Source organism: Hydractinia symbiolongicarpus, chromosome 9, assembly GCF_029227915.1.
Source record: "Hydractinia symbiolongicarpus strain clone_291-10 chromosome 9, HSymV2.1, whole genome shotgun sequence".
In the NCBI taxonomy this organism is placed as follows: domain Eukaryota; kingdom Metazoa; phylum Cnidaria; class Hydrozoa; order Anthoathecata; family Hydractiniidae; genus Hydractinia; species Hydractinia symbiolongicarpus.
This window is the reverse complement of record NC_079883.1, coordinates 27484493-27498465: the sequence shown is the minus strand read 5'-3', so window position 1 is coordinate 27498465 and position 13973 is coordinate 27484493. Positions and strand designations below refer to the sequence as shown.

The window sequence follows — 13973 nt, the reverse complement described above, 5'->3', positions numbered from 1 at the left end:
AGAATTCACACAGCCTAAACAAGAAGGTGAGAGATAACGTCTTATCTGTCAACAAAAAATCAATAAAGTGGGTTAATTTTGAACCAGAAAAAAAATTATTGATCTTTCTGTATTGATCACCAATCAATTTCTACCGACTTTATTTTTTGCTGACTAAGATTTTTCAATATTTCTTCTTCTTCTTCTTCTTCTTCTTCTTCTTCTTCTTCTTCTTCTTCTTCTTCTTCTTCTTCTTCTTCTTCTTCTTCTTCTTCTTCTTCTTCTTCTTCTTCTTCTTCTTCTTCTTCTTCTTCTTCTTCTTCTTCTTCTTCTTCTTCTTCTTCTTCTTCTTCTTCTTCTTCTTCTTCTTCTTCTTCTTCTTCTTCTTCTTCTTCTTCTTCTTCTTCTTCTTCTTCTTCTTCTTCTTCTTCTTCTTCTTCTTCTTCTTCTTCTTCTTCTTCTTCTTCTTCTTCTTCTTCTTCTTCTTCTTCTTCTTCTTCTTCTTCTTCTTCTTCTTCTTCTTCTTCTTCTTCTTCTTCATTTTAATTTCAAGTAGTGCTTGCTTTGAAAAAGCTATTATTGTTTACAACAGTTAGTCGAAGAAATGACAATGTTGGTAAAACTAAGTCAGTAAAAACACATAAATCTCGTGCAAGTGATTTAATATGTTTTAGAGACATAAGCCACGCTAAATTACTCTTTTTGCATATCGTCAGACCATGGTCAGACCTATCAAAAGTGCAGCGCTGATAAGAGTCAAAAAGTCCTTGGGACGAGGTTGGCGTTTTCTTTTTGCTGTTAATTAATTTTACAGCACGTTGGAGTCTAAAAAAGATTTTCGTCCTCAGAGCTCTTTATGATAAAACAGAGATCCGGGGACAAGAATGGTCAAAAAAGTTACCTTGCACCATCTCCTTCATGATGAATAAAATAAAGACCAGATGATAATGCTTGGACGAATAAGTTCTAAAAAAAGGTTTAAAAGTGACGGCCTATCTTATATAACCATAGAACTCTGGAGAGATTTGTTTTAAATGCACCCTATGAAACGGGGGAAAAGAAAAGAGGTGAGATTTCAGATATGTGGCTGGCACAAGCTAGTGCCATCGTCTCTTTATATAAAAAGAAGCGAAAAAAGCCCCCAAGGTCGAGATTATGACACTTGCTACTCAGCTACTCAACTATCTTCGCTAAGCCGAGGTAAGGTATGAAATATAAAATTCTTGAAGATTGACAGAGAGATACACTTAAGAGACCTAGAAACGTAGTGCTTAAAATTATTCTAAGGGGTGAACATAGAATATGAAATCGATTTATGAAAAAGAAGCTTTGGATTCACAGGTCTTACCTAAACAGACTTTATAAAAATAAGAAATTTTACACAAACAAATAAAAATGTAAATATATTAAATATTTAATAAATATTTTTACCAATTAGATAACACGAGAACGACCTTTGTTCAGTGGAAGCGATATCGATACGGTTTCAGTTATTTATACAATTTTCTCTCTCATGATTTCATGTTTTAACAGCTTTCGGGTTTATTTTAATGTATAAAGTTGTTTGTTTTGGACGTCACATCAGACACAACGTTCATAACATTTTCTCATGATGGCAGGTACATTCCCGCCAGGCGAAAACCTGAGTATTCTGATGCTCAAATAAAACAAACACGCGTTTTTCTTTTTGTTTGTAACTCGCCATAAGAGAAAATTTATTTTTCTGGCTGTATATTAACAAAACATTATAAGTTATATGTATAAATCTAAATAAATTAAAAAAAGATTTTAAAACATGTTTGTTAAAAAAACTTCTTTTTTACCCAAACCGTCAAAAAGATATTCTATGACGCGCGTACTATCATGTAGAATTTGAAGTACCACAAAAAGAAAATAGTGACTATTCAACCTTGTCTTCAGACTTATGTGCTTTATAGAAAGTTTTAGTGGAATAGCTGCCGTCATTAAGGGGCTGAGACCTAGCTTGGTATTGATATTAAAACACATCTTTGTTGTTTGTTCTTATATCAACCTCGTCGCCAGGGCATTTTGTATCTTTTACGACACGAACTATTGTTGCCCCTATGTCAGAAAATATACAAGCTACCCTGACTGAGAAGTTCTTCTTATATATTAAACTCTTAAAGCTCACGTTATTGTGTCTCCATTTGACGCAGAGAAAATTACTTGTCCAGTCCTGATAATTTACCACTTCCATAGCGAGACTATACAGGACAACCCCTTCTTTCAAAACTTTAGAGATCAAATAATCTATTCTGAATTTGTACGAAACAATTTATCTCATCAACTTAAGCTTAAGTCAACCATGTCCAACCTCGTCCCTAAGCCTATGATATTCTGATTAGACGTATTACGGGCCGTCTCGTCAGAATATCATCGACGTAAAAGTATCCTGGGGACAAGGTTTAAACCATTTCAGCGTCTTGTGAATTACGCTCATTCATACATGTCAAAAATATCCAGTTCACTTTTTTGATAATAGACCTTGGGCGAAGTTGATGTTTTAATGTTAAGTTATAGGATGCCTAGCCTTTGACATCAAGCAATAAACCCAGGGGACTTTAATTTCATTCTCGTCATCAGATCTCTTTGAGATAAACTTCGTTATCCCTGCTCTGGGAATAAAAGGCTTAAATTATTTTGCCCAAATAGTGTAATTTGGCTTAATAACTGAATAAAAATAAAGGGTGAACACTGAGAAAACTTGGTATTTACTTGTCACCTTTCTATGAAAGTTGTACATCTAAAAATTGTATTAATCGCTGGGGGGATCTTCGGCTCCCCGCCCCCCATATCTTTTTCTTTTTCGTGATGCTTGTACATGACATCAAAATAAACAACATGGAGGTGCAGGACGAGAGCGAAGATAAGTTAGAAGAATCTGTCTTAGAAGATGTTTCATCTACAGATTTTGAGAGCGTTGATAAAAAACCCGTGGGGTCTACATCGTACAATGAAATATTCTTTATAGATCAAGGGTCACAATCTAACATATATTGCAGTACAAAATTAAGATATCCTTCAACAACACAAGAAAGGTTTTTAGTTGGAACTTTAAAGGGAAAGGTATCATGCCTTGAAAGATGCGAAGTTGCCGATGCACGTGAAAAGTTCCATAGCTCTCATGATATGCAAGCACGGGAAGTCTATTTTTCTTACATACCAGGTAAATTTTAAGTATAGCTAGGGCTGATATTTTTGCATATTCTAGCTAGCTAGCCAGCTAGCTATCCAGCTAATCAATTGATTTATTATTTTGTGTGACAACTTCAATATGGACGTGATCCCTAAATAATGATTTATATGCAGTTTTGTTTTCATAACATAAAACTGAATCTATCTTTTTTTTAAAAAATGATAAATATTTATATTTCTGATGGCTGAAATTTACTTTCCCTTATTTTTTAATACAGAAAGTAAACACTTTAGCTGTGAGATATAATCTTAAACTATCCTACAACATTTTTAAGAGCTGAAGATTAAAACATATTCAAATGTTTTCTGAAATAGCACACCTACCCTAATTTCTCTGCGCTGGCAGAGCTGCCATTGCAATTCATTCCATGATCCACACAATTATAAACACATGGCAAAATCGACTGCAAGCTTCCTGGATACATGTTCATCACCCAAAATTAAATCAATCAAGGAGATCATGTGTAGCTGCATTTCCATCATAATGCTTTTATAAATATATCAACAGAGTTCCAACTATGATGAATCCATCAAAGTTTCTGTGCCATTCTATCTCTAACTTACTCAAACCAGGCCTATTTGCAAAACCACCCATCGACCTCAAGCTGTTGTTGTGGTTTTTGAAGACAGCTTCTAGCCTTACTGGCTGCCTTACTTTTTAATAATTTTCTTAGTTCAAACACTTACCACTTCTTTATGGAGACACTATGAGATCTACATCTACATTTAAAATACCTGAATTCCCACTTTTATGCTTTGAAATTAACTATCTCCATTGTGCATCTCAACCATATTCCGCAATCACAATGAGCATTCTTCCCTGTTGTGATTTTTTACTTATATTATGCAATAATAGTGACATTATTATAAAAGCAAAAGAGTGTGATAAAATCAATTATAACCATGTTTTAATGTGCTGTGATTTCTTCCTCGGTTTTGTGTTTTTGTTTGTGTTTTCTCTCCAATTGAAAACCTCGGGTAAAATTTATTTCTTTTTTAAAAATTGAAATAAGGAAAGAACAGCAAGAAAGGAACAGGGTTTTATCGAATTCCATCTCAGTGTTCATTTACTACCATTAACATTAACTACCATTTCACACAATCATTTTACAACAGCCTGCTTTTAGACGATATAGGTGATTAACAAGATCGTTAAAAATGGTATCATAAAAAAATAAACAATAAATTCAAGATATTAGGGTACCATTATTTCCAGTCCTAGTAAGTTAAGACACTAAAATGTTGAGGAATTCATAACTCAGGCTAAACTTTGAAATAAAGCAAAAAACGTATTGAGTTAATTTTTTGATCAGGATGATTACATGCCTTAAACAGGTTGTCTCAGCACTCTGCATCTTAAAACATAACAGATAAATGGTAACCAATCAGAGAAAATCAGCAGATCGAGTGCTTTAACACTGGTAACATGGAAAGGAAAAATGGAGCTTAAAACCGTAAACAAATGAGCGCCTTAATTGGCAATAAGGAAATTGTTTGGCAATTACTCATTTAGTGTTTAGGTGGTGCATATGTTATTGTGAATAAGATCAGCTAGTTAAAAATTGTGAAGTCTGGTCATGCTTTTGCTCAGGTGACTCTCCCGTTTAAATTTCCTATGCCCTCAATTACTAAAATACATTCCATTATTTTCTATAATTGGGAAACAGAACATTGGTGGCATGAAGTGGATTGCATATCAAGTTTGTCCACTGGCTTCTAATAAAAAAATCCTTGGATTTTCATTTTAGTACAGCAAACAACACAGCCTTTTTCCCCATTACTTGTTAACTCCTGTACTTTACACCAACCCCTGCAAATCTCACTTTGGAATGTTTGCACCTACTATTTTTTCTTTTTTTGTATGTAACGCGTTTAAAATTTATATCTCATAAATTTAAATTTTATTTTGTTTGTTAACATGAGAAACTATCATTATTTAGGTGATGCTGAAATTATTTCAATGGATGCATTTTATAAACATCAGACAATACGGGAAAGTAAACGTTTAATTGTAGGTGTGACACTTATCTTATTGAAGGTATGTACAACAGCAAAATGCTCCACACCATACTGATAATCGTTTTTTGTTAATATATGCATCAATTAATTCTAAAAAATTTTAGCCTTACGACAAAGACGTTCCTCCAAAACATTTTTTCAACATTTACAATGCGTTGGAACCTGGTCAGGAGTTTGATTTGGACAAATTGGCACGTAAGTTTGAAATTCATTATATAATGCTCTTGTATTATTTTAAGTGTATATGTTACATGTTATTGTTATTATAGAAACATGTATATAATAAGCATATGTCTAAATTTTATAGAGAGCAAAGTTATAAGGAACAAAATTAGAAATCCTAATAGCATTCTTAATTTTTAAAGTCGATCATTAAAATGCAAAAAATGTTTTTTACCATCCTTCTGCTCCTTACAAGCTTGGTTTTTATCCTTCATCTCTACCCATATCGTTAAAAACATTTAGAAAGCATTGAGCTTGCTTTGTTTGGCCTTTTTCTTAAATAAAAAATAAAGTATCAGATATACTATTTATATTTGAAATCCTGTTTGTTCTAACCTAAACATTCAGTAACTGAGGAGATTGTTATTAGATTTCTTTTGTCGCTTTACCTGGAGAACTTCTTCCAACTTATTTTGTAGAGGTTTGCCAGCATCAAAGACTTGGATTTATTCCGTATCATCTATTTCATGCAAAGTAAGTACTGTTTATTCTTAGAGGAGGAGGGTATTTGAAACTCTTTTCTTACTGAATTACTTCTTGCAGAAAGTATTTTTCGCAGCTTCCTTGTTATAAAATGCTAAAATTAGTGAGAAGAGATTTTTCCTAAATATTTGAATCAGTCATAAGAACATGTTCCATTTTTAAATTTGATATTTTTTGAATCCAGACGTACACAGAGAGAAAGAGAGAGAGAGAGTTGTTACGATGAATAACATGTGTTTTCAGATTTATTGCTTTGTTGTTTCCATGGCTATTTCTTTTTCGCAAAAATGTAAATGACCTTCCATTCGAGAAAGTATATTCACTCTTGTTATTGAGAATTCGTGTGAAATTGTTCTTGAAGAAAATAACTATAAGTATCTTAAGGTATTATATTTTTTCTAGTATTTACGTAAATGGTGGATATGAAACAGTTTTCTTGTTGGCTGGTAGCGACCAACAGATTCATCTCTTCAGAGGAGATGTATGTGTTTTAATAATATTTGTTAAATGTGTGGATTAAATCATGGAATAGACGGTGTAATAATTCCATGTTAACTTTTATAGTTACATTGCTTGTGAAATAGTAATAAAGAGGAGCGGCTAATTTTTGGTGGCTAGAGGGGAAACCCATTATATTTGGGTCCGATGGGCCGATAGATAAATTCTTGAAATGTTATCTTCTAGACTTTAAAAAATTGGCTGGTTTTTCAACTCGTTATATTTAAATTTGATCGGGCCTAAGTTGTTTATATTTAAGTATTTGGATTCTGTGTTTCTTTTTTTGATATAGTTTGATATAGTTAAGAGGAGAAAAAAAATTGCGATAATTTTATCTAAAGTTTCTTTCGCAAAACAGTTGCTTAGCCGCGAAAGTTAATTTCGTGAAATCTCAAAAGTTAAGAAGAAAAAAATTTATGATCGTGAAAAAAATCCCACATATCGTAAACTTTCAGTCAAAATTAGTCTAATAATTTAATATCAGATTCCGATTTTTATTGTTAAAATCGAATTTACTTTTGCAAGGTAACGAAAATCTCCAATCCGCGAAAATTTATTTTTGCAAACATTTCTTAAAGGACGTAGCGTAGAAAGTTAATTCACAAAATTTCGCGGTGAAAGTTTATTTTCACAAGAATATCTTCCCTTAAAATAATGTAACATATAATACACTTAACACAAGTGTTAAAAACGATAACATAAGAAATGTGTTTTTTAGACACCGTTCTAAAGGCGAAAATCCACTCGTTCGCAAAGCACGACCTACTTAGCGCTACACGATCGAGCGTCGAAGCCGTACAATGTCCACTGGAAACAGAATTGCGCGCACAAACTTAATATGGAGGCGATTTAACCAATTTCATTGGTCGAAATTATAAAATTACGTGATCATTCACTGCAGCCCTCTCAGCACTGTTGAAAAAGTCAAAATGATTTTGACTTTCAAAACAATCAGCGCGTGTAAAAGCGCTCTTGAATATTGCGCAATATTAAGCGCTTTAATGCGTGTACCTTGAACCGACGCTAAAAGATTGAAGTGGACTCGCGCATTATTAATTATTTATAACAAAAACTATTTATTATAAATCATTTTTTAGTTTTAGTATTTATTAGTTTTACAAAAAAACATGATTTGGCAAAAAATGGGATTTCCTTTGTTGCCATTGTCACTAGTCCTGGTAGAAATCATTCTCTTTGTATGCACGTTGATTCAAAAAAAATCTTCCATCCTGACAAAAATTTAAAATTTAAGTTCTACTAAAGGGTTTAAAGATGTAACATTAGAAAATTGTAATTTCTGTCCGAAATTATTTTTAGCCAGTAAACCAAACGTTCAAGATCTGATTTGGAGAATTTTTTTTGTCAAAGAACAAGGCAAAACTGATCTTTTTTTTACTTTAACTTTTATCCTAGGATCAATTAAAGTTTGATGAACACCCTTGTGGTAAATACTTCCCTGAATTTACAGACATTCCTGGAAGGTTAGATTTTTACCCAATATGTATGGAGCCTTTAACTATAAAAGACAAAACTAACGGTATTTTTAAGTTAGGTAGGCACGGCGTTGATATTGTATTTTCAATTCTAGATGACCTTAAGGATAAGATATTTTCTATGGCAATAAATTTATTAGCATGCTACTTTCGCACTGTTTTGCACTAAAACCTCAGTCATTTAAAATGCGAAGCTGTAGGTTTTCTACTTATAAAATATACACATCTTTCCATTCGCTGAAGCAAATCCCCCGGTGGAATCTCTCTTTTGAGGGGTATATTTTAATTAGAATATGTAGCAGCCAGGGGGTAATTTTTCGTTGTTACTTTTTATTTTACCTTATTAGGGTTATTTGGATGGATGTAAGAAATTGCGATTCGTGTACACGCGTGTCAGTGTTCGGTTGTGATAACGGATATTTACGTGTTAGCGTTACTGATGTTTGTAAGGCAGGTATGACCACTCATTTATGGTATTTGTAAGTGTTTTTAGGACATCAATGTAAAAATTGATGTGCATACATCGATTTTAGGTTTCCATTTTGTGAATGTGAATTTTCAAGTTGGAGTAGATTGTGGCTTGAAGTGAAATAAGATTATAATTATTATAACATCACATGCGCCACTCACTTTGTTTAAACTTCACTTGTCTGATCACACCGATGTGATATGCTAAAGTTCGCTTGTGATCATCACATAAACAGTTGAAGGCTTTTTTACAAGGATCAAAGAGTTTAAATTTTTAAACTTTCACTACACATTGCGCTTTTCTTACAACGACAACATCTAACCTACCATAAAAATATATTCCGTGTGCGAAGTTATTTCACGTTAACAAAGAATCTGAAAAACGCAATCTGGACGTAATTACTGCTTGAAATTTAGTCCAACTGACTCGTTTTTGCCACTTTCAAATTCTTATCCAGTTCCCCTTAACCCTTAGCGCACGAAACACGGACGAAAACAGCCGCCGTAGGTTGGTGGTTATAACTCTCGCACTTTGTGCGGGAGACCGGCGAGTGAATGTTACCATAGCCCGGGGTTAAGCCAAGCCATGTGCTGGAAATTTGTGAGATGGTACACTGTGTGGGACTTTAAATGTTGCAGGAGGTTTTCCGAGGGTGGACCATAATTGAGTCTGCGTAGCTCAAAGGAGCATTTAATACTCTAGGATTCCCCATCTAAGCCATGGCCTCACATCTGTCTATCTATCTGTCCTCATGAGGTCCGTTACTTCTCAGGAGTAGGTTGTTATGAAAGGGCCTTCCATGCTTTGGAAAGTTGATGAACTACTTTGCAATTCCCTTTCCAGAATCGATTTGAAATATTTATGCTATTTTTAGAGGTACTTCGGACGTGGTCATTACCAATGGATGGACCAATATCATCAGTTCGTTTGTTTACGTTATTTGCAGAGAAGGAAATTACATTCAATGAACTGCAGGATACAGTAGGTAATAGGAACCACACCGTTTCCTTGTTCTTCACTACTACTTTTATTCCGCGTCCCCAAACCTTAACTTTCCTTAGTTCTTTATCATGCTCTTTAACGTTGCCCTGTGTCTCATGCATCCTTTTGTTCCACTCGACTCGTTTTCTTAATTTTTTTATTTAATTTTTACCCTTCTGTACTTCCCATTCTTTCTTAGTTCTTCATCATTTTTCTTTAATACTTTGGATTGGGTTTAAAGGCAAAAACAATTTTAAAATTGATTATATTTCCTTGTGAACATCGTCACATCATCATCAGATTAAACTAATCAAATTAATAATTAATTTGATCTGATGATGTGACAAAAACCAATTCAAAGTATTAAATAAATAATGGGAAGCTAATTCTATAAATCTTACATTATTTTCATGTTACTTATCATTTCCATTATCATTATTTCACCCCTTCCTCGTTCCTCACTCTGCACTGTCATTGACAGAAAATAGCCTCGAAATGCACCTTTTTATTTTAGTTTCACCTCGTAGCAGCCTGTGTAGTAGCAGCGACATCAATCTACTTGTCACCAGTGCTCTAGAAGTATCTGCTGTCTTTTTGTAAGTTTGAGGATATTTGACGCTTAGGATATGTTAGGTTACGGAAACCTGCTTTCTTTCAACTTGTAACTGCGTGATATAGTGGTATAACAGGACTTTTAAACTTAAGCTATATATTTACCTTATTCGTAAAAGTTTTAACGCGGTTAAAATTTGGCGAACGAACGACAATACTTTCCAATATTCTCACTGGACTAACATTCATAGCAAAAATTTTTACTGAAGTGTAATAATGTATATGTGATTATATGTGATACGTACATATATATATATTAACCTTTATAAACATTCAGAAATAATAAGAATAATAAATTAAATTCTCTTCACCATAAAATTAAATCCACGCTTATATTTGTACGATTAAGGTACGACTTATATTTAGGGATTAGTTTTACCTCTTTAGAAACGTTGCAGACAAAGGCTTAGATGATATGGTCATATTAAACCAATCAGATCAATACGATAGTGTTACTTGCTCGTGTGTAACTGACATTGATTGTGATGGAAATCAAGAAATTATTCTCGGAACGTATGGCCAGGTAAATTTAATTGCGAGATTTATTAATTAGAAGTTGCATCCTCTTTGTCAACTCTTTCCAACTACTTTATTTGTAATGATTCTTGCACATAATTTTCGCGCGTTGAAAAAAAAAATCTATTTGTAAGTATTAAATTTTGCGCAATAGCTATTTGAATGTATTTTGCGCGCATTTTTGTTCAAATTTCTCTACAAATAGCAAGAAAGAAATACTGAATTTCAGAGTTTTAAGCATAATATAGGCGCGTTTTTTTATTTATTCCCGTATTAATTTTTGCGCAAAATGTCTTTCGCATAATTTCTGTACTAACTTTCGCGCGCTAACAAAACATTTTTACGAAAATAGGAGAAAATAAGTACACGCGAAATTAGTAATAAAAATGTAGCTAATCTTTTCCGCTTCTTAGGTTTTTTTACACCGGTTCTTCATATATAATGTCTTCATATATAATGTCTTACAAATTCTTGCAACATCTCTATGTTCTTATTTGAACAAGAGTGAAGTTTTTTTTCTCGATTATGAAAAGACAGCAGGTGTAGAGATGATGAGTTCAGTATACATAGTAATCTTACGATGATCATTTTAAAATTTACCAATTTAATTTTTTTTTTCAGGAACTTCTTGTCTACAAATGGTTTGCGCCATCTAATGGATTTAGCCACCTAGTCCACTTCGATCTAATTTGGCAAAAACAATTTTCGAAACCATTGTTATCAATCCATGGACTTGATTTGATGGGAGATGGGATGCAGGAAATGGTAGTCGTGTCGCTGACAGGTGTTCATATTCTACAGGTTTGTTAGCATTTGTTTGCACTGTTCTACCCCAGTGGCATTTTATCAGGCATTCGTAAATACGACTATAAATTCTTTCACGAGCTAAAATAATTTCTGTAGCTTACATTACGTTGTAATGTAATTGCAAAATATTTGTTCCTCAAACAAAAGTTATTTTTAGGCCTCTTTATTGCAAAAATTCAGTCCCTTGGTATACTACACTAACATCTTCAGGAGTTTTAAAGCTATTCATAGAATTTTTGTACTTTTTCTAGCATGAAGTGGAACAAGCTGCAGAAAAACTATTACAGAAGATGATCGAAGCATTCCCTAAAAAGGCGTTACTCGACAATAAGAATAAATCACAAGAGGATGATTCAAATACTTCCGAGCTTGATGACGTAATTCGATCGATTTGTTCATCTAATAATAGCTACAATGAAATCACGTGATCATCACGTTATAATCGCTTGGTCGGAAGTTTCTGTGAAGAATAAAATAAAGCATTGTGACATAGGTGTAGATATTCGCAAAAACACGAAATGAAAACAGTATATATATACAGTTTTTCAGAAACGAAGCAAACGACCAACTGGTAAAGGGATCTTAAAACTCAATTTTTACGGGGTGTATGAGGGATATTCAATCAAAAACATGCCTTTTCGCAACCTCGTCCACAGGGCATCTTGTATCTTTCCTGACATCGAAATGTTCGTCTCGCTGTCCCGGTTAACAACAGGCGCTGTGAACGAGGTTGGACTTTTCGTCCTTTATTCGTTATCTAAAATGGTTAATTTTTAAGTAGTCTTCCAGATTTGTCGAATTTTTTTTGTTATACCTAAATGCCTTCGATTGCCATTGATTGACGGCATTTTAAAAGTTTCATACTTAATTTTTTTTTAATTTTTACATAAGTAAAAGTTTCTTAATCTTTTGGTAGACGACTGGTCAGTTTTTTTTTAAAGTGGTTTCTTATGAAATAAAAAAATTGTAAGCTGGTCTATTCAGTAATTCAGAAATCTATAAAAGTGTTACGTTGCATAAAAATAGATTATACATTATTACGTATTATACTATTAAAATTATTTGTGAAATACTTTATAAAAATAAAGACTCTGCTATTTTCTGGAGATGATTTTTCACAACAAAGTTATAAAGATGTTTTAAATTGAGAAATTGACAACAAAATAAGCATTCGTGAGTAAATGACGCCTAAATTTTGAAATAAAATGGAGACTAAACGATTAACTGAGAACTATTGAGGTCAGTGCAAATTTACCTGATGCTCATAAAGAAACGTCTATTTGTTAATAAATATACCACCAAGTATAAATTATATAACTTAACAAAAGATGGTAAAATTGATTTCATTTGCAAATAATAATATAATAATTTAAGTACTTGTGGTCAAATTAAAAAAAAACTTTAGTTATTTCAAATGTTCATAGAATTCTATTAGAAATAAAGGTAAAAACGTTTGATATGTTGTGATCCAGTTTAAGTTGTGAGTCATGGTAAAAACAGATGCTTTTATATCCATGTTTTTTTTCTAATGTAGTTTGGTATATTATTCCAACAGAATAATGTCAGCAACTAAATTCTTTCCACCTTTTACCAAAATCAATCTTTTTTGACAGTAAAATTTGTCTGCAACAGTGTAACAAGTTCTGACAAATCATCAATACAAAAATCTGCTTTATTTTTAATGTTCGTGTTGGAAGGTTTCGTCATCAGGACAGTGACTAAATAAAGATTTCACTAAAATTAAGTAAAGCGAAGGAGAATCTAGAAAAAAAGAAATGTATATCCAAAATCAAGTATATATCTGAGGCGAGGTGGTGGTATTTGTTTAATGATTTCCCTGTCAGAATAATCATGTTTAATAATCATGTTTTCTACAATACAAACCTGACCCTGCTCGGTTCCCACACTCAATATCATGCCAGTCATCCCCAACAACTAGAACCGTTTCTTCTGGTGCCTTCCAAGCTGCACAAATATGGTGAACAGGAGCTGGATGGGGTTTCGTAGGAAGAAAATCGCGGGTTACTATCTATAAAACAAAAGCATTCTAGCTAAAGAAGATAGCTATAGCTAGAAAAAATATAAAACATTAAGAGCTAACATGTTTTAAATCTTGGCACCTTTGAAAACAAATGTTTCTCCTCAGAGAAAATTGCTTTGTTGTCCCTGTGTATAAATCTTTTAATAAATGAATCGACACACTTTTTATTATTTCTAGTTAGTAGAGCGGTTTTTAACTGTTCTCTTTTTAAAAAGTAAAATAGATCGTGTATAGATGGTTTTAACTGAAGTCGTTCATTCCCTTCGTCTTCAAAGTCTTCTATAATTTTATGTATACGCGGCTTGTCATAATCTGGAGCACTATTTGCATAATCCAATATGTCAACATCGTCAGAAATACCAAGCCTTTCCCTTAATTCTTGAAACTTTAAAACAGGAATTGTCAATGTTCCATCCATATCAAATATGACGCCGGTAATTGGCAAAGTTGTCTTCATGTTTGTAGATAATCTTTGATAACATAACCTAGCACTCATTGAAAAAGTCATTATTAAGTTAATCTTTACTTTAGGGGTTGTCTGGCTTAAAAAGGCTATACTTTCGCAACTCAAAAGACCGCCATTATGTTTTGTCAAAAACATAAACAAATCCGACCCGGGTGATGCTTTTGTTTACAA

The 13973-nt window shown here is 33.0% G+C and overlaps 2 protein-coding genes across 5 annotated transcripts; one reads left to right on the top strand and one right to left on the bottom strand.

The window, feature by feature from the left end:
- Positions 1–2812: 2812 nt before the first annotated feature.
- LOC130656796 (KICSTOR complex protein kaptin-like) lies at positions 2813–12891 on the top strand. The gene is made up of 12 exons (XM_057459720.1): positions 2813–3166; positions 5136–5233; positions 5319–5409; positions 5856–5910; positions 6322–6400; positions 7831–7898; positions 8258–8364; positions 9254–9364; positions 9875–9956; positions 10360–10495; positions 11110–11289; positions 11547–12891. Exons 1-12 carry the CDS (start codon positions 2842–2844, stop codon positions 11721–11723), a joined length of 1509 nt encoding a protein of 502 aa, XP_057315703.1. The 5' UTR covers positions 2813–2841; the 3' UTR covers positions 11724–12891.
- On the bottom strand, positions 12523–13937 carry LOC130656797 (uncharacterized). 4 transcript variants are annotated; one of them, XM_057459723.1, is made up of 3 exons: positions 13416–13937; positions 13185–13324; positions 12523–13013 (listed from the first exon to the last, which is right to left on the bottom strand). In XM_057459723.1, exons 1-3 carry the CDS (start codon positions 13935–13937, stop codon positions 12974–12976), a joined length of 702 nt encoding a protein of 233 aa, XP_057315706.1. In that variant the 3' UTR covers positions 12523–12973. The 4 variants fall into 4 exon arrangements, with proteins under 4 accessions (XP_057315706.1, XP_057315704.1, XP_057315707.1 ...); XM_057459721.1 differs by having other exon boundaries at positions 12613–13013; positions 13180–13324; XM_057459724.1 differs by having other exon boundaries at positions 12873–13013; positions 13180–13324; positions 13397–13937.
- Between the last annotated feature and the right edge of the window lie 36 nt (positions 13938–13973).

Bases quoted from the DNA above. Each gene is read 5' to 3' on its own strand.
- LOC130656797 (XM_057459721.1), bottom strand. From the start codon at position 13,937: ATGTTTTTGACAAAACATAATGGCGGTCTTTTGAGTTGCGAAAGTATA. The intron at 13,325-13,415 runs GTGCCAAGATTT...TTTGTTTTATAG, and splicing joins AGAAACATTTGTTTTCAAAG to ATAGTAACCCGCGATTTTCT. The intron at 13,014-13,179 runs GTTTGTATTGTA...ATCTTTATTTAG, and splicing joins TGGGAACCGAGCAGGGTCAG to TCACTGTCCTGATGACGAAA.
- LOC130656796 (XM_057459720.1), top strand. From the start codon at position 2,842: ATGGAGGTGCAGGACGAGAGCGAAGATAAGTTAGAAGAATCTGTCTTA. The intron at 5,234-5,318 runs GTATGTACAACA...AAAAAATTTTAG, and splicing joins TGACACTTATCTTATTGAAG to CCTTACGACAAAGACGTTCC. The intron at 7,899-8,257 runs GTTAGATTTTTA...TTACCTTATTAG, and splicing joins TTTACAGACATTCCTGGAAG to GGTTATTTGGATGGATGTAA.